General features: G+C 46.4%; 1 protein-coding gene across 5 annotated transcripts in view; it reads left to right on the top strand.

The window, feature by feature from the left end:
• The window catches only part of ppp4r4 (protein phosphatase 4, regulatory subunit 4), a 208,441-nt gene that overhangs the window by 123,464 nt on the left and 64,109 nt on the right, over positions 1-20,868 (top strand). For all 5 annotated transcript variants that reach the window (XM_038774809.1, XM_038774789.1, XM_038774802.1 and 2 more), the window contains 2 exons: positions 16,768-16,851; positions 19,770-19,949. In XM_038774809.1, coding sequence (XP_038630737.1) covers positions 16,768-16,851; positions 19,770-19,949 — 264 coding nt within the window. The remainder of the gene's footprint in view (positions 1-16,767; positions 16,852-19,769; positions 19,950-20,868) is intronic.

Below are 20,868 nucleotides of genomic sequence, written 5' to 3'. Positions count from 1 at the left end.
GCAATGGCGGTTTTTCCCGCGCTGAAGCGGGGTCAGAGAGGGATGGCAAGGGGGGGGGGAGGCCCCTCCCCCCCCACATCGGGAGGAGTCGGAGTGTGGCAGGGGCAGCCGGGTCAGCGAAAATCAGCTGACTCTCGGGAGTACGATGGTGGATACACCGCGGCTAGGAGGGGTCCTAGCCAGGGGGGGGGGGGGGGGAAGGGGGGTTAGGGGGGGATACCGGGTTGCTGCTGGAAAGGCCGAGGACGGGAAGGGAAGAACGGGAGGAGAGAGGGGGGGGGGCCATCGCCATGGGGAACGGGTCAGAAGGGGAGGGTCGACCCGGGGCGAACAGGGGACAGGACATGGCTAATAGACAGGGGAAAGGGACAGGTCGCTCCGCGACCCGGTTGATTACTTGGAACGTGAGGGGGCTGAATGGGCCGGTCAAGAGAGCAAGGGTTTTTTCACACCTAAAGGGACTGCAGGCGGATGTGGCAATGTTGCAGGAGACTCACTTGAGAGTAGTAGACCAGGTACGCCTGAGAAGGGGGTGGGTGGGACAGGTGTTCCACTCAGGCTTGGACGCAAAGAACCGGGGGGTGGCGATTTTGGTGGGAAAGAGGGTGTCGTTCGTGGCGGCGCAGGTGGTAGCAGATAAGGAGGGTAGGTACGTGATGGTGAAGGGTAGGCTGCAGGGAGAGAATGTGGTGCTGGTGAATGTGTATGCCCCGAATTGGGATGACGCGGGTTTTATGAGGCGCCTGTTGGGCCTCATTCCGGGTCTGGAGGCAGGGGGCCTGATCATGGGGGGGACTTCAATACAGTGCTCGACCCTGGGCTGGACAGATCGAGTTCCAGGACGAATAGGAGGCCGGCAGCGGCAGAGGTGCTAAGGGGGTTCATGGAGCAGATGGGGGGGGTAGACCCTTGGAGATTTGGCAGGCCAAGGGCGAGGGAGTATTCTTTTTTCTCCCACGTCCACAGGGTGTACTCCAGAATAGACTTTTTTGTACTGAGCAGGGGGCTGATTTCGAGAGTGCAGGACACGGAGTACTCGGCCATTGCGATTTCGGACCATGCACCACACTGGGTAGAGGTAGAACTGGGGGAAGCACGGGACCAGCGCCCATTGTGGCGCCTGGATGTGGGGCTGCTGGCGGACGATGAGGTGTGCGGAAGGGTCCGGAAGGGCATTGAGAGATATCTGGGCACGAACGACACGGGCGAGGTGAAGGTGGGGGTAGTCTGGGAGGCCCTGAAAGCAGTGATCAGAGGAGAGCTGATCTCCATAAGGGCACACAGAGAAAGGAAGGAGAGGCAGGAGAGGGAGAGACTGGTGGGGGAACTTATAGAAGTGGACAGGAGATATGCGGAGACACCAGAGGAGGGGCTGTTGAGGGAGCGGCGCAGTTTACAGGCCCAGTTTGACCTACTGACCACTAGGAAGGCGGAGACGCAATGGAGAAGGGCACAGGGCGCGGTCTATGAGTAAGGGGAAAAGGCGAGCAGGATGCTAGCACACCAGCTGCGCAAGCGAGATGCAGCCAGAGAGATTGGGGGAGTGAGAGAGAAGGGAGGGAACGTAGTGCAGAAGGGGCAAGAGGTGAACGGGGTCTTCAGGGATTTCTACAGGGAATTGTACCGGTCTGAGCCGCCCAGGAGGAGGGGGGGAATGGAGAACTTCCTCGATAGATTGAGGTTCCCAAAGGTCCAGGAGGAACGGGTGGAGGGGCTGGGGGCGCCGATAGAGCTGCAGGAGCTAGTTAAAGGGATAGGCCAGATGCAGGCGGGGAAGGCGCCGGGGCCGGATGGGTTCCCGGTGGAATTTTATAAGAAGTATGTGGACTTGGTGGGTCCAGTGCTGGTGCGAGCCTTCAATGAGGCGCGAGAGGGGGGGGTTCTGCCCCCGACAATGTCACAGGCCCTGATCTCCTTGATCCTGAAGCGGGACAAAGACCCTGTACAGTGCGGGTCCTACAGGCCTATCTCCCTCTTGAATGTAGATGCCAAACTGTTGGCAAAGGTCCTGGCAACCAGAATAGAGGATTGTGTGCCAGGGGTAATCCATGAGGACCAGACGGGGTTCGTAAAGGGACGACAACTTAACACAAATGTCCGGAGACTGTTGAATGTGATTATGATGCCAGCAGTGGAGGGGGAGGCTGAGATAGTGGTAGCACTGGATGCGGAGAAGGCATTCGATAGGGTGGAGTGGGAATACCTGTGGGAGACGCTGGAACGGTTTGGGTTTGGGGAGGGATTTATCAAGTGGGTGAAGCTGCTGTATTCGGCCCCGATGGCGAGTGTGGTTACAAACGGGAGGAGGTCAGAGTATTTTGGGCTCCATCGAGGTACCAGGCAGGGATGCCCCCTATCCCCCTTACTATTTGCATTAGCGATCGAACCGTTGGCGATGGCACTGAGGGGTTCAGGGGGGTGGAGAGGACTGACAAGGGGAGGGGAGGAACATCGGGTATCACTCTATGCGGATGATTTGTTGTTATATGTGGCGGACCCGGAAGGGGGAATGCCGGAGGTAATGGAAATACTAGCGGAGTTTGGGGACTTTTCGGGATATAAATTAAATGTGGGTAAAAGTGAGGTCTTTGTGATACACCCGGGAGATCAGGGGGAGGGAATTGGGCGGCTCCCCTTTAAGAGAGCAGTAAAGAGCTTCAGGTACTTGGGGGTGCAGGTGGCAAGGAACTGGGGGACCCTCCACAAGCTGAACTTTTCAAGGCTGGTGGAGCAGATGGAGGAGGAGTTCAAGAGGTGGGACATGGTACCGCTGTCGCTAGCAGGGAGGGTGCAGTCAGTCAAAATGACGGTCCTCCCGAGGTTCTTGTTTCTGTTTCAGTGCTTGCCCATCTTTCTCCCCAGGGCCTTCTTCAAGAAGGTAACTAGCAGCATTATGGGCTATGTGTGGGCACATGGCACCCCTAGAGTGAGAAGGATTTTCTTGGAACGGAGTAGGGACAGGGGAGGATTAGCGCTACCCAATCTTTCCGGATACTACTGGGCGGCGAACGCATCGATGGTGCGCAAGTGGGTGATGGAGGGGGAGGGGGCAGCTTGGAAACGTATGGAGAGGGCGTCCTGCGGCAATACAAGCCTGGGGGCGCTAGTAACGGCACCATGGCCGCTCCCCCCCACAAGGTATACCACGAGTCCGGTAGTGGCGGCCACCCTGAAAATCTGGGGGCAGTGGAGGCGACACAGGGGGGAAGTGGGGGGTCTGATGGCGGCGCCACTGAGAGGGAACCACAGATTTGTCCCGGGGAACACTGGCGGGGGATTCCAGAGCTGGCACAGGGCGGGCATCAGGCAACTGAGGGACATGTTCATAGAGGGGAGGTTTGCGAGCCTGGGAGAGCTGGAGGAGAAATTTGAGCTCCCCCCGGGGAACACGTTTAGATACCTGCAGGTGAAGGCATTTGCCAGACGACAGGTGGAAGGATTTCCCTTGCTTCCCGATAGAGGGGTGAGTGATAGGGTGCTGTCAGGGGTCTGGTTCGGAGAAGGGAAGGTCTCGGACATCTACAAAATAATGCAGGAGGTGGAGGAGGTATCGATAGAGGAGCTGAAAGACAAGTGGGAAGCGGAGCTGGGAAAGCAGATAGAAGATGGGACATGGGCGGATGCCTTAGAGAGGGTCAATTCGTCGTCGTCGTGCGCAAGGTTGGGCCTCATCCAATTTAAGGTGCTGCACAGAGCCCATATGACGGGGACTAGGATGAGTCGGTTCTTCGGCGGTGAGGACAGGTGTGTTAGGTGTTCGGGAAGCCCTGCGAACCATGTACATATGTTCTGGATGTGCCCGGCACTGGAAGAGTTCTGGGAGGGGGTGGCGGGGACGGTATCGAGAGTGGTGGGAACCAGGGTCAAACCAGGGTGGGGGCTAGCGATTTTTGGGGTTGGGGTGGAGCCAGGAGTACAGGAGGCAGGGGAGGCCGGAATATTGGCCTTTGCCTCCTTGGTAGCTCGGAGAAGGATCTTGATTCAGTGGAGGGACACAAGGCCACCAAGTGTTAACACCTGGTTAAACGACATGGCAAGCTTCATCCAATTGGAAAGAATCAAATTCGCCCTGAGAGGGTCGGTACAGGGGTTCTTCCGGCGGTGGCAGCCCTTCCTTGACTTTCTGGATCAGAGATAGGAACTGGAGGCCGAAACAGCAGCAACCCGGGGAGAAAGGGGGGGGGGGGAGAAGGGAGGGGGGGGGGGGGGATAGCAACGAGGGGAGCACGTCAGCGGGGGGTCGCGGGCAATGACTGCCCGAGGCCATCGGCAGAGAGGGAAAAACGGTTTGGTTGCTAGACTGGTAGCGCGGGGGGGGGGGGGGGGGGGGGGGGGAGGGTGGGAGGGTGGGGGGGTGCGCGCGGGGGAGGGCGTGGGGAGGATTTTCCAGGGGGGATTTGTTGTGTTATAATTTAAAATGTAGTAGGGGTAAATGTTTGTATCGAAAAATTTCAATAAAAATTATTTAAAAAAAAAAAATATTTGGCACTGTTGACAACACTTGTTATTGTACAATTTCTGGGAACACCTTTCGAATATTTACTACTCACTAAGGAAAACCCCTTCTTGTTCCTAGCACAATCCAAAGTGATGTAGAATACTGGACTGGATAAGGCTGCCTTGCCCAGTTTCTTGTCTCTCAATACAAGAGCATGGCCAAGACCACAGCACAGGAATTATTAGCACTCAACATTATTGTACTAGGCACATGACAGCTTTGGTGTCTTAATATTCTACATTAAGATTATTTCTTCTAATGAAATTACTACAGTGAAATGTCACACTCAGCCTCTCTTGCTGTGGAACTTATTTTTGGAGAGTGCTATCACATTATATAATATATATGTGGAAGGGAGGAGTTAACCATAGCTTGCTAAACCTATTGAATTGACTGGGCAATGGAAAAATCAATGACTTGTTTATTTTTTAGCCAATTACAATTTCTCTAGGTCTTTAGCTCCCAGTAATTGAAAGAGCTACATTATAAGAAATCTATCCAGTTGCCTCTGGGTGCAATGTGCTTGTTATACTATCTTATATGCAAAAAAAGGGTTTTGACTGGAGTGATATTGGACATTTAGGCATATTTGCAGGAGTTAGGATGATACTTCAGCATAAGTGTATACATATTAAAAGTGGTCTCCTGAATATCTTGATTTGCTGATTCAGCACATCTGAAATCGTGCAAAGTTACATATGAAGTTAATCATATCTTTTAATGTTTGTCTACTTATGTCTACAATGCAGAGGTCTAACATGGTCTGAAATGTACATTGATTACTATACAAAGCATCAATCGAATGAAGCTTGATTGGTTCAGTACAGAAGAAAATCTCAATCATATTTTCTTTTGCTTCTGAAAGTGATGTCCATTATAATGCAGAGTAGCTGTATCTACATTTTAGCCTGGATCTTAATTTCAAACTAAATCTCAACCAGAAATTCTTCAAAGTGCTCAAAGGATTTGACATGTAAAACTCATCTCGTATGCGGATGTACTCAAATTGTAACCATGCTGAGATACTGCAAATGTTAATCGTAGCAAATTTTACTTGTTCAAAAATGTTGTTACATGCAAATCTTTAGAACTTCCCCATCCCAAGAAAAACTCCATACTCTTAGAATTTCAAGATGAACTGATGCAACACTATCGTAACTTCCAAGTTTTGTCCTGAATAAAGCTAGGATATTGAAAGAAAACAATGGTGCATTTTAAGTCACTGGCGTGATTCAACTAAATTAGAACAAAGTGCCATAGCGAGCATGTTTAGCCGTGTGTTTCCGGGTGTGCGCAGTTCCGAGAAGCACGTGGCTATACAACGCCACTTGTGTTGAATAAGGAGCCTCAGCAGGGGACATGCAGCCGAGGCCGCACAGACTTGTTTTCTACACCGAGGAACTCCGCTCGCCGGATCTCCTCAGTGTAGCAAGAGATCGGTCTGATCTCCGAGGCGCCCGACGCAACCCCAACCACTCCTTCCCCAAGCCCCAATGCACTATGGGAGGGTTCCTGCACCCGCCCCTTCCCGCACCCCCAACACCTGTGCCGGGCACCCCTGGCCCAATCGCCAGCCCACAAAAATGCCATCTTGGTAGTGCCAATCTGGTACCATGGCAGTGCACTTGGGCACCTTGGTGGTTCCCAGATGGCATCAGCAGTGCCAGGGCACCACCCTGCCAAAGGGCATGCACCTGGGGGCCTCTGATTCCCTGGGACACCCCCATTTGTAGGGACCAGTGCTGAACAGCGTTCGTCCGAGGCGATGGGGATACATCCCATGCCTCGGGTACCTCGGGAATCTGCACATTAAAGTGAGATTAGCTGTCTCACTTTAATATGCAGATTTTGCTAAAAAGTGATTCTGCCCCCAATGGGCATGATTTATATCGCAGTATCTTGCGAGATCGCGTTACATTTTGTGAGGCATTGCGAGCCGGGTAGATCCCAGGACCAGGGTCTCTTGGCTTTTATCGGCCACACTGCGCCGCAGTGCGCTGCCTTTTGGGTGCAGCCAGGCCAATCACGCCTGCATAACTAATTCGTGGTGGACCCTCATGTTAAGATATCGATGATTATCTTTTGGAAGTGTATAAAGGCGTGTTCTGTCCATAATTGCAAATATGGACTCTGTTCACATAGAAGTTTCTGGAACTGTCAGGTGACCATTGCAATTTCAAAAGACCATCGGCAGCTTCTGGAAAGCTCCTAATTGAGTCAGCCTGGGTGGGGCGGTTTCCTCTTAGAAGGACATGCCTGAGCAGCATAGCTTTGTGGAATTCACAACGGCTATTGTTAAAGGTTCACGCCAAACACCAAATCAATGGACTTCTGTATTCTTTCTGAACGAGCTGACAAGACCAGTTATACACAAGTTAAGCATGATAGACCACTATCTTTCTCCTATTGTGTAGTGATGTTAGACAGTACCAGTGTCAGTCACGTGACCAAAACCGGCTGGAGATGACGAGATTTGATTTAGACACCCAAGAAAGACCCTGGGGGGTCTACATATGACCACTGCAAACTACAGAAAAGCATTGTCACCTTTTGCCTTTTAAGAACTGGAAGGCTATAAAGTCTTTTAAAGCCTCCCAGCCCGATTCCAAAACTCCAAGGCCTACTGTAAAGAAATTAGACCTGATGCGAAAACCACGAGTGCCTCGCTTCACAACCTGCTGAACATTCATCTCTTCAAGGGAGTCCTACAACAATCCGGATATCTGACTTCAGCTATTTGAACCCATCTATTTGATAAAGTCGAGTGGAAAAATACTTTTTTCTTTTATCAGGCCCGTATCGATGGTTCTCCTACAATAAGCCAAACATGTGAACTGTTAACGATTAACAGTTTTACAATGGTTTTGTTTTACAGTGGTAGAAGTGCACAATCTTCTTTAATTGTACATCTTGAGTGCATGGTGTGCAAATGATGTAGTGTTTGGATTTTTTGGGGTGAGCATCTAATTAAATAATCTTCATTTTTAAACCCAGAAAAGTCTGCTGCTGGTTCTTCAAATTGACCACCTGTTAAAATGGAAAAGAAACATGCCTTTCCAAAACAACCACACTGATTATGGACAGTACTTCATAGAATTTACAGTGCAGAAGGAGGCCATTCGGCCCATCAAGTCTGCCCCAGCTCTTGGAAAGAGCACCCCACTTAAGCCCATGCCTCCAACCTATCGCCGTAACTCAATAATCCCACCTAACCTTTTTGGACACGAAGGTCAATTTATCTTGGCCAATCCACCTAACCTGCACCCCTGTGGACTGTGGGAGGAAACCGGAGCACCCGGAGGAAACCCACGCATACATGGGGAGAACGTGCAGACTCCGCACAGTGACCCAAGCCGGGAATCGAACGTGGGACCCTGGAGCTGTGAAACAACTGTGCTAACCACTGTGCTGCCATGCTGCCCGGGAGTAAGGGAAGGGAGTTGATGGTTTCAGTTTATTTCTCCTCCCATCCATAACAGAAGTCAACTGACTTGTATATGAAATTTAAAACCTCAGAATTATTAATTATATTGAGATGGGTAACTTTTCCGTAATCTCACCCCACGCTTGTCCAAATATGACTTGGCATTAATATACAAAGGTGATTCAAGAACATTGCATCCTTGTAACATCAATTGAAGTGGTATATGCTCTTGGATGTAATGTTCCAAGTAACTTTTTTGAATTTTTTCTTATGCCCTAAAGACTCTGGTACGGTAAAATATTTCACTGAGAGAATTAGAATTAGATTGCACGCTACCTTTTATGGAATTCATAACACCGTCTCTTGAGAATTCGGCTTTAATTTGATGCCAGCAGGATTGTGCAATCACAATTGTTGGTCTGAGAAGCAAACAAAACAAAAGTCTGCATTGACTTATCTTTGCTTTAAAGGTTTTGTGTGGTTTCTCAAAAGTTTTTGAATGAATACTCTTCAGTATTTTCCTGTCTGCCACTTATTCTTTGGTCAGTATCTATGTAGTGTGTCCATCATCTAGAATTTTAGGAAAGAATAATTGGATATGCTAAACACATTAAAAAAAATTGTAGTGACACTGGCAGAGGAGTCAAATGGTGGTGTGGTGTAGGTTTGAAGAATCTCTTATGGACTCTAATTATGTTCTAGTTGCATATTTTTCTCAAGTGTATCAGCTACTGTAAACTTCCTTTCCTTTGGAAAAGCACTACCATTTCCTACTATTTAAGATTGGTAATTGGGACATAATTTAGAGACATCCCTGTTCGGAGAAATGAACTAGCTGTTAATAAGTAATATTTAGCACATAAGAATTTACAATATTATGAACAAATGATGCACATCTCCAAATTATCAGACAGCTTGTTCAAAGTCCAGCACTGGATAAGCAGAGATTTCTTGTAATTGAATACTGAAAAGACTGAATGTGGAGATGCTGGCGTTGAACTGGGGTGAGCAGAGTACGAAGTTTACAACACCAGGTTAAAGTCCAGGTTTGTTTCGAATGACTAGCTTTCGGAGCACAGCTCCTTCCTCAGGTGAATGAAGAGGTGGGTTCCAGAAACCTATATATAGACAAAGTTAATGATGCAAGACGATACTTTGAATGCGAGTCTTTGCAGGTAATTAAGTCTTTACAGGTCTAGATGGAGCAACTGGAGAGAGGGATAATTACATGTTAAAGAGGTGTGAATTGCCTCAAGCCTGGACAGTTGGTAGGATTTTGCAAGCCCAGGCCAGATGGTGGGGGGTGAATGTAATGCGACATGAAGCCAAAGTCCCTTTTGAGGCCGTATTCATGTGTGCGGAACCTGGCTATAAGTTTCTGCTCGGCAATTCTGCGTTGTCGCGTTCCCTGAAGGCCGCCTTGGAGAACGCTTGAAAGACTGAAGCCATTGTTTTCGGTCCCAGCTACAAACCTTGGGCGCGATTCTCCCACGCCGGGTGGGAGAATCACGGGAGTGCCGGGCGAATCACGCCACGCCGCCCTGGCACCCCCACGCGATTTCCCCCCCCCCCCCCCCCCAAAATGGCGTGTCGCGTTTTGCGACAGGCCGCTCGGAGAATCGCCACTCCGGTTGAGCGGCGATTCTCCGGCTCGCATGGGCCGAGCGGCCTGCCGAACCCAATCGGTTCACGCCGGTTCCACCACACCTGATCGCTGCCGGCGTGAACATCGCTCGACCGCTGCATGTGGGGCCTGTGGGGGGCGGAGGGAGGATCGAGCACCAGGGACGCACTCAGGAGGGGTCTGGCCCGTGATCGGTGTCAACCGATCGTCAGGCCGGCGTCTCTAAAAGACAAACTCTTTTCCCTCTGCCGCCTAGCAAGATCAAGCCGCCATGTCTTGCGGGGCGGCGGAGGGGAAGACGTCAACCGCGCATGCGCAGGTTGGCGCTGGCCAACTTGCGCATGCGCGGGTAACGTCACTTAGGCGCCGCCGGTGGCGTCATTCAGGCCACGCCGCTTTGACTCAAGCGTCAAGGCCCGGCGCGCCTGGTTGACGCGCCGCTGCTCCTAGCCCCCCCGGGGGGAGGGGGGGGGGGGGAAGAGAGAGAAAATAGGGGGCGTGGAGCGGCCTCTGACGCCGGAGTGAAACACTCCGGGTTTCACTCCGGCGTCGACAGTTTGTCACCCTTTGGGAGAATTTCACCCCTTGTTCCCCAGCCACTGACTCCATCCCTCTCCCTGACAACTGCTTGGAGCTGAACCAGCCTGTTTGCAACATTGTTGTCATATTTGACCTCGGGATGAGCTTCCGACTACATATTCGTGCCACCTATTTCCACCTCTCGGACATCGCCTAACTCTGGTACTGCTTCAGCTGATCTGCTGAAATCATCATGCATGCCTTTGTTATCTCTGTACTTAACTACTCCAATGCACTCCTGTCCGCCTCCCACATTCTACTTTCCATAAACTCAAGTTAAACTAACCTCTTCTGCTCATATCCTAACTCGCACCCACCTATCCCCGCTGAGCTCGTTGACCTATATTGTCTCCTGGTTAAACAACCTTTCAATTTTTAAAATCTCATTCTTGTTTTCGAATCATTTCATAACCTCACTCCCTGCCCCACCCTCCCAATCTCTATAATATCCTCCAGCTCCTCAACCGTCTTAAGATGTCTACACTCCTCTAATTCTGGGTTCTTACACATTCAGATTTTAATTGCTCCACCCCCGGGAGCCATGCCTTCAGTTGCTAAGACCCTTAGCTTGTATTCTCTCTCTCTCTCTCTCTCTCTCTCTCTCTTTCCCCCCCCCCCCCCCCCAATAACCTCTCAGACACGCTATTTCTGTTTATTCCTTTAAGGCACTCCTTAACTACTACCCCTTTAACCAAGCTTTTAGTCACATGCCCTGACGTCTCTTCACATATCTTTTGACAAATTTTGTTTAATGATGCTCCTGTTATATAATTTGAGGCGTTTCATTACATGAAGGTACTATATAAATCCAAGTTGTTTGGTTATTAAGAATGTTGAGATGTTCAGAGGGTTGAGGTGGATTTTACAGGAAGGGGTATGGGTGTGACTACTTCCTGATCCTTCAGTTGTCATGAAAACTGGATTTAGATTTTTGGCTTAATTTGAATTCTTTGCCCTTTGAAGCAAGGGTTGAAACAGACCTCTACCAAGAGCCCCTCTAATGCAATCTAATTGATTGTCAGGATACTCTGTCAACCTGTCAGAGAGTCGCACTGTTTGCGACTCTAGGTATGCCAGTGAACTGCATACCATAGTGTAAAGCTATCCCAGCTTATTTGACTTTGTACATGTTTTCTAGAGTTCTGTTTTGCTTAAGAAACTGTGCTGCCATCCATGGTACATCAGGTCTTGTGATCAGGAATAGGCTGTTTTGCCCTTCAAGCTGCCACCGACGCTTGATAAGATCATGGCTGATCTGGTTGTAATCTCAACTCCACTTTCCTCTCTGCAACGCCCAATAACCCTTGACTCTCTTGTCTATCAAAAATATTTTCTAATTCAGCCTTGAATAAATACATTGACCATCCACTGTTTTCTGGGGAAGAAGATTCCGCAGACTAACAAACCTCTTAAGAGAAAAACTTCCCCTCATCCCCATGTTAAAGGGAGACTTCTCCCTCAGTCTAGGGAAACATCCACCAGTTTCCACCCTATCAAGTCCCCTCCAGATCTTGTATGTTTCTACAAGGTCACTGTCTAAACCTCAATGGGTATAGGCCCAACCTTTCTTCCTAAATAAGCCCTTCATCCCAGAAATGAGTCAAGTGAAACTTCTCTGAATGGTTTTTAATGAAATTCTATTGTTCTTTTCAAATAAAGAGGCCAAATCTGTTCACAGTGTTCCAGATGTAGCCTCACCAAGGCCTTGCACAATTTTTTTTACTTTTATGCCATAGAACCCTACAGTTAGAAGGAGGCTATTCAGACTCCAAAAGAGCACTGTACCTCGGCCCACTCACCGAGTTCCGCAATCTCTCTCAATTTAAATAGTATACTATTTTCTTATTTTGCCAAAGTGGACCGACACACATTTTTCCACGTTATGCTCCATCTTCCAAATGTTGTTCACTCACTTAACCTATCTACTCTTTACAGATGCTTTACCTAGCCTTGACAACTTATTTTCCTCCCTATCTTTGTGTCATTGGCAAATTTAATTACCATACATTTGGTCCCTTCATACAAGTAATTGATATAGATTGTAAATAGCTGAGGCCTTAGCGCTGACCTCTGTGGCACTTTGCTAGTTACAGCTTGTCAAACAGAAAAAGACTAATTTTCCCTACTCTCTGCTTCCTGTTAGCTGACCAATTCTTTATCCATGCTAATATGTTTTACCATGTGCACTTTCTTGTGTAGTAATCTTTGTTAAGGCACTTTGTCAAATGCCTTTTGGAAACCCACATACACCACATCTGAGGGTTCCCTTTATCCACCTTGCTTGTTACTTCTTCAAGAATTCTAATAAATTAGTTAAACATAATTTTCCCTTCATAAAATCATGTTGAATCTGCCTGATTTTTAAAAATGTCCTGTGAAAACCTCCTTAAGAATGGATTCTAGTAATTTCCCAATGACAAATGGTAGGCTAATTGACTATACTCCCTCCTTTCGTGAATCAGGGTATTACAGTTGCTATTTTCCGTCTGCTTCCAGAATCTAAGGAATCTTTGAAGATTATAACCACTGCCTCTTACTATCTTTGCAGCCTTGTATTTTAAGATCCTAGGATGCAGGCCATTTGTTCCTGGGGTCTGGTCAGATTTTAGGTCTATCTGATATCGCCTACATAGTTCCCAGTAAAATCACTTATACCACAGTAGGATGCCAGACAAATGCTCTGTTCCCATTTCTTTTTTTTGTCATAAATTTAGAGTACCCAATTCATTTTTTTCCAATTAAGGGGCAAATTAGTGTGGCCAATCCACCTAGTCTGCACATCTTTGGGTTGTGGGGGCGAAACCCACGCAAACATGGGGAGAATGTGCAAACTCCCACCCGGATAGTGACCCAGAGCCAGGATGGAACCTGCGACCTCTGCGCCCTGAGGCAGCTGTGCTAACCACTGTGCCACCATGCTCCCCTGCTTTGTTACTATATCATTTGGATTATTATCCCATTGTGTTTAGGTCGTATAAGACCAAACCTTTAGGTACACGATTATCTCGAGACAAGTCAAGTCATTTTTTTTTTTTTTTTGCCACCTTGCTATTCCACAAAATAAGACTCTGAAGGAATATGGGATGTTTGACCAGTAGAATCGAACTGTTGTACCCAAACAGTCTCTGGTGAGCATCCCTGCAAAGTGTTAACAATGCAGCTATTTCTATAAATGGGCTGATTTTCACCAGTTTTCTGACAGGCGTACATTCCCAATAGGTCTCTGCTGTAAAGTGGTCACAATTTCAAAATAAGAGGGAAGCCATTTAGGACCAATAACATCATAAGAATGAGGAGCAGGAGTAGGACATCTGGCCCTTCGAGCCTGCTCCGCCATTCAATGAGATCATGGCTGATCTTTTGTGGACTCGGCTCCACTTTCCCGCCCAAACATCATAACACTTTATTCTTTTATTCTTCAAAAAACTATCTATCTTTATCTTGAAAACATTTAATGAAGGAGCCTCAACTGCTTCACTGGGCAAGGAATTCCATAGATTCACAACCCTTTGGGTGAAGAAGTTCCTCCAAAGCTCAGTCCTAAATCTACTTCCCCTTATTTTGCTGCTGTGCCCCCTAGTTCTGCTTTCGTCCACCAGTGGAAACAACCTGCCCGCATCTATCCTATCTATACCCTTCATAATTTTCTATGTTTCTATAAGATCCCCCCCCCGCATCTTTCTAAATTTCAACGAGTAGTCGCGGTCTACTCAACCCCTCCTCGTAATCCAACCCCCTCAACTCTGGGATTAACCTAGTGAATCTCCTCTGTACACCCTCCAGCGCTAGTTCGTCCTTTCTCCGGTAAGGAGACCAAAACTGAACACACTACTCCAGGTGTGGCCTCACTAACACCTTGTACAGTTGCAGCATAACCGCCCTAGTCTTAAACGCCATCCCTCTAGCAATGAAGGACAAAATTCCATTTGCCTTCTTAATCACCTGTTGCACCTGTAAACCTGTGACTCATGCACTAGAATGCTCAAGTCCCTCTGCACAACAGCATGTTTTAGTATTTTATCATTTAAATAATAATCCCTTTTGCTGTTAATATGAGGAGACATTTCTTTACACAGTGAGTAGTGAATCTTTGGAATTCTCTACCCCAGAGGACTGTGGTAGTTCAATCATTGAGTATGCTTAAGGTAGAGATTGATAGATTTCTGATTTAAAAGGCATTGAACTGTCTGATCATCCATGATAATACTGGAGCAGGCTTGATGGGCTGAAATGGGCTACTCATTTTCCTGTGTTCTTAAATCCTAGCTGGATGAGTTCTTCTGGTTAGGCCCTTTTGTCTATCAGATGAATTATAACTAAAAAGAAAGATACTGTGATGCATTATTCTTCCTCATCTTCCACAACCTCTCTGCAGCCTAATCTGATCAAATATATCACATCTCTAGCAATGGGTCTCCTACCCCTCTACTGTTGCCTCCATTTACCCAGACCCCTGCACTTCTTCACCTATGTACTTCCCCTTGGCGATATCATCCACAGACCGAGGATCAGCTTCCACATGTATGCGACCAAAACCCAACTCTACTTCCCCACTGCCAACTCACAACTCTGCTGTTTTCAATCTTGGGTTCTATTTGATTCTGGGCAGAGCTTCGAATTCCACATCCTCTCGGTTACAAAGGATGTTAACTTACCCGCTGAATGTCACTTGCATTTGCCCCTTTCTACGTCTATCTGTGTGGCACAGTGGTTAGCACTGCCAGGGACCTGGGTTCGATTCTGTCCTCGGGTGACTGTCTGCGTGGAGTTTGCACTTTCTCCCCCTGCCTGCATGGGTTTTCTCTGGGTGCTCCAGTTTCCTCCCACAGTCCAACGATGTGCTGTTTAGATGGATTGGCTATGCTAAATTGCTCCTCACAGTAGGGTAGCAGGAATCGAGGGCTGGATTCTCTGCACCCTGATGCCGAAATTGCTGGGGGGGGGGGGAGAATATATTGTCCTGCAAGAAATCGTTACTGGCAGTGGGCAAATTCTGCGGGCCCGGAAAAGTGGCGTACTTGGAGAGTTGCCGCTCCCATTGCCAGAGGCCCCCTCCGCCTCCGGCTGGCCGAAGTCCTGATGGCGTGGAACTAATGTGCTCCAGCCGGTCGGGATACTTGCGTGGCAGCTGCAGACTCAGTCCGCGGCCGCCCTGGTCAGGGGCGGGCTGATCGGAAGGCGGGGGAGGGCCTTATAGGCGGGCAGTAAATGCTTGTGCGGGCGTTGAGGGTCGGGCCGCGGCCGATCGGTGGGTATCTTTTTTCGGTCCAGCTCCGCAGTCCGAGTCTGCCATGGAGCATGCGCAGCTGCCACTGTGCTTGCGTGGCCTCCGGCCTGGAAGTGTGGGGTCCTGTATATGCAGCAAAAGCTACAAAATCTATTCCGAGTCCTTGCTACCCCCTGCAGGGCTGGGAATTCGTGTCCCTTTGATGCCAGTTTTTCTGGCGTAAAACTCTACCGTTTTGATGCCGGCGTGCGGACATAGTCCCAATAATGGAGAATCCAGCCCAGGATGAGGAAATTGGGCCTAGGTAGGGTGGTCTCTCGAAGGGTTGGTGCAGACTCGATGGGCTGAATAATCTCCTTCTGCACTGTAGGGATTCTATGAGCCCCTCATGCATGGCTTTGTTACTTCCAGACTCAAATATGCAGATTGCTGGTTTTCCATCCTTGAAGACTGAAATGTATTCAATATTCTGCTGCCTGTACCCTATCCTGCGCCAAGTAAAACTTGTTGATCATCATTGAGATGGCCTTTTCTTTTTCGTAACCGTATTCTATGCCTTCCTTCTCTATTGATTAACTTGTTGGAATTGATTTAAATGGTTGAATTTTCATCACTTATTTTAAGCTTCTGCTTTATTACTATTTGGTCAATTAACAGATTTGCTATTTGTTTAAGAAATTGAATGCTTAAAATTTAATTCCTCCTTAATAAAATGAGTCTGGTGGGGGGTATGAATTTTAACCCCAAATCATGGGTTGGTTTTGGCCAGCTGGGATATTAAAGTGTTAAAGACCTGAATTCTGACCGCAACCCCTCTCATCTCAGACTTTATTAGAGTGAGGGTGGACAAACAACCTGCAGATTGGCATTTTAAATATCATTCACCATTTTGGACTTAACTTTGGATTATTGGGTTTCCTGAGCCTCGCGTGCTTTCTGGATCCAATCCTTCACGGTTACCCCTTGGCACTTGTGATTTCTCGCCTACTTCCCCCACCAAGGCCTCCAGACTTCCACCCCTCTGATCCCGCTTTTCCATGGGATTGTATCGACTTTGAGTTTCTCTGCATTCTACCGTCTGCATCCCATAGAGAACCTTTAGATCCAAAGAGGACAAATTGATTCTTAATGGATCTTAGACTTTCTAAGGAAATATATGATGGTCCTTGTTGAAGGTTTTTATTAAAAGAATCACTGTCCATATTAAATAATTCACCTAATTATGGTAAATGCAATATAATCATCTTTTGAACAATGATTACTGCTACTATAAATGTGAGAAATCTGTTTTTAAGCCTTTTTTGATGTGGCCACACTGATCACGGTATGTGCAGAATTTTTATAAATTTGCCATAATTAATTTTTGATGTAGTTATGCTGGATAACTGCTTGGTTCATTATTTTGTCATATCTAGGTATTGGATGCACTTCTAGATCATCTTCCAGAAATTCTGCGATTTGTCATTACAGGTGGAGATCATGTAGGGTCAGAGAGTAAGGTAATCTATCCAATATTCTGATATTTTAGAATTACAGTGATTAGATTCTTTATCACTAAAATATCTCTTCCTGCTGTGGCTACATAAAATTTTTGATGAGCAATCATCTGATTATTTATCCTAATACTTTTCAGGTGATTACTTGTAAGGATCACTAAAGGTTACCAAAACAATAATAATGTCAGATAGTCTGTCTTGTATTTTACTTACTATGCAGTCAATGTCAGTATTTAACTGCTAAACAGCACTTTTTAATCATCCAAATGATTGAATTAAGTTTGTTCTGGTATCCCAGTTTTGTTTATTGATGTTTATTGATCTGCAAGATTGTAATACCGAAAGCTTGTGATTAAATAATGAATTCTGTACTTGCCCACTGATATGTAAAACTGAAAATGTTACATTTTTGTTACATTTTTGTAACATTTTCCGATCTATATCTGTGCTTATTGAATGAAAACATTCTGGCAAAAATGGATTCACCACTTAACTTTAATAGCTAGACAGATCTTTTACTGCCATTGTACTATGCAGTTAACTCCCTCTTGCATCATAAGCACAATTCTAGTGTTTGTGACTTTTAAAAAATAATTACATGGAATTGAGATGGCACAGATGTTGCTGACCCCAAATTTTCCTTGAGAAAGTGATGGTCAGATGCCTTCTTGAACTGCTGCAGTTTGTCTGGTGTAGGAACACCCAGGGTGTTGTTCAAAAGGGAGTTCTGGATTTTGACCCAGTGACAGTTAAGGAATAACAATATAGTTCCAAGTTGGGATGGTGTGTGGCTCGGTGAGTAACTTGCAGGTGGTGGTTGCCATGCATCTGTTACCCTTGTCCTTCTAGTGGACGAGGCTGTGGGTTTGTAAGGTGCTGTTGAGGCTTGGTGAGTTGCTGCAGCACAACTTGTAAATGGTACACACTGCTGCCACTATACGTCAATGATGGAGGGAATTAATGCTTATGGTGATGGATGGCGAGCCAATCAAGCGCACTCCTTTAACCTAACCTGGATAGTTGAGTCTTGGAGCTACGCTCATACAGGCAAGTGGTGAGTAATTCTATTATAGTTGTGGTGTATGCCTTGTAGATGGTGTACATGCTTTGGGGAGCCAAGAGGTGAATTACTTGGTGCAGAATTCCCAGCCTCTGACCTGCTTTTGTAGTCGCAGTACTTATATAGTCCAGTTAGATTTCTGGTCAATTGTAACTCCCAGCATCTAGTTGGTGGGTGGGGGAAATCAGTGATGGTAATACCATTGAATGTCATGGGGAGATGGTTAGATTCTCTCTTGCTGGAGATGGTTAGATTCTCTCTTGCTGGAGATGGTTATTGTCTGGCACTTGTGTGGACACTTAACTGCTTCAGTATCTGAGCGTTGTGCAATCTCATCATTGATCATCAACACTTCTGATCTTATGATGGGGGCAGACATTGATGAAGCACCTGAAGACGGTTGGGCAGAGGCACTATCCTGAGGAACTCCTGCAGTGATATCCTGGAACTGAGATAATTGGGCCTCATAACCTAGTGCTAGGTATGGCCCCATACAGTTGACAGCTTTTCTCCTCATTCCCAATGGCAAGTTTGCTTGACCTGCTTGATGCTATCTTAATGTCAAGGGTATTTGCTGTGGCCTAGCCTCTTGAATTCAGCTGTTTTGTCCATGTTTGGACTGAGGCTGTATTGAGATCAGGAGCCAAATGACCCGACTGGAACCCGAGCCTAAGCTTTGGTGTGCAGGTTATTTCTGTGTAATGGCTACTTGATAATGCTGTCAATGACCCCTTCCATTTTCTGATGATTGAAAATTGACTGTTGAGACGTTAATTGGCCAGAGTGGATTTGTCCTTTTTCTGGACAAGACCTACCTGGTCAATTTTCCATTTTGTTGGTTAGATGCCAATAGCTTGGTTCAGGACACAGCTATTTTTGGAGCACAAGTTTACAGTACTACTGCTAGGATGTTGTCAGGACTCATGGCCTTTGCTGTATCCAGTACCTTGGGCTGTTTCTTCGTATCAGGTGGAGTGAATTGAATTGACTGAAGACTGTCATCTGTAATGCTGGGGAGCTCAGGAGGAGGCCAAAATGGATCACCACTCAGCACTTTTGGCTGAAGATGGTTGCAAATGCTTCAGCCTTGTTTTTTTACACTGATGTACTGGGCTCCCTCCTCATTGAGGATGAAGGTATTTGTGGCACCTCTTCAGACTAGTGGCTTAATTGTCCATCACATTTATGACTGGATGTGACAGGACTGCAGAGCTTTGATCTGAGTGTTGGATTATGTCGCTCCATCTGTTGCCTGTGGTTTAGCATCCATGTAGTCCTCCGTTGTAACTTTACAAGGTAGGCACCTCATCTTTAAGTATGTTGGTGCTGTTCTTTGCATGCCGTCCTACAGTCCTCATTGAACAGGGTTGTTCCTTTTCCTTGATGATCATGGTGTGTAATGAGGGATATGCCAGGTCATGAGGTTACAGATTGTGGTTGTATGCAATTCTGCTGTTGCTAATGGCACGCAGTGCCTCATAGATCCCCAGTTTTGACCTGTTAGGTCTACTCTGAAGCTATCCCATTTGTCACCGGCTAGAAATATATAACAATACATGCCCATCCCAAAAAACTCTACAATTTTAGCAAGAACAAAGTAATAAACTGGAATTATTGCATTTGTGAGGCCGATTTGCAGAAGAAATTATAGTTATAATGGCAATCTTACATTTGTATTATACACTGCATCACCCCCTATGGGCAATAATTTAATTGATTACTTAGGCAAGGTATGGGCAAATTGCTGAAATTTTAAATGTGCTCTTTAAAATGTTTGGCTTTGTCAAGTATTTGTACATTTACAGATATAGGATAACTGCAGTTTACAAGACCATATTTTAATTGGAAATTCTGTTGCCAGGTACATATTCCTGATCTGATCCCAGCTCTCTCAGTGGCGGAACAGAGAGCTGCCACTTCTTTAAAATGGAGAATACATGAGAAGCTATTATTGACGTTTTCCTGTTTGCCGCAAGTCATTTCAAGTGATCAGATATACTACAAGTTTTTGCCCATTATGTTTAGAATAATGACAACAAATGTAAGACCTTCCTCAAATGTAATTTCTAATAATTTCGTAGCAATGTGAAAGTTGTGATACTCTAGATATTAATACTCTCAGTTGAAGGGGATTATTTTCCCAATTTTCTTGAGTTTGTTTTCTAACTCTATACTAAGGATAATTCTGAAGTAGTGTACAATTTATTTAGTTTCTGTTTTTAAACACAGCAATGCAAACACAATTTTAGGACTCACCCAGTTAAAACATATTGAAATTTTACATAAATTTATTTATAGCCTTCAACTTGATTTATCAGAAACTAATAGATAATTTGTACTTTGACTTTTAAAAAATAGTATTTCTCAGGTGTTATCTATTTACTTTATACTTTTATCATGTTTAGTTCTGTGGATATAAATAGATCTAGTCAACTGTAGCATTTAAGGAATCCCTTCAAAACTTTAACAAATTGATTCATTTTTCTTGCATGCAAATGTTGTTTAGATATGCAATATATACTTTTTTTTAAAAAAGTATTTTTATTAAGGTTTGCAGAACTTTTCATAATAAAACCGTAGTAACAATAGTAACAAAACAAACTAGAGTGAACATTAACATAGTGCAAAAAGAGAACATACAATAACAATTAAATAGACATTACACCATGCGACTCAATCTTCCCACACCATCCCAATGAAGCACTCACCTCCCCCCACGGATTGCTGCTGCTGCTGACATTTTAATTTTCCCCGAGAAAGTCGACGAACGGCTGCCACCTCCGAGAGAACCCTAACGTAGACCCTCTTAAGGCAAACTTTATTTTCTCGAGGCTGAGAAACCCAGCCATGTCGTTAACCCAAGTCTCTACACTCGGGGGGGGGGGGGGGGGGGGGGGCTTTGAGTTCCTTCACATTAATAAAATCCGTCTCCGGGCTACTAGGGAGGCAAAGGACAAGGC

The sequence above is a fragment of the Scyliorhinus canicula genome, chromosome 2 (genome assembly GCF_902713615.1).
Source record: "Scyliorhinus canicula chromosome 2, sScyCan1.1, whole genome shotgun sequence".
In the NCBI taxonomy this organism is placed as follows: Eukaryota; Metazoa; Chordata; class Chondrichthyes; order Carcharhiniformes; family Scyliorhinidae; genus Scyliorhinus; species Scyliorhinus canicula.
The sequence above is the reverse complement of the archived record's forward strand: the minus strand, read 5'-3'. Positions and strand labels throughout refer to the sequence as shown.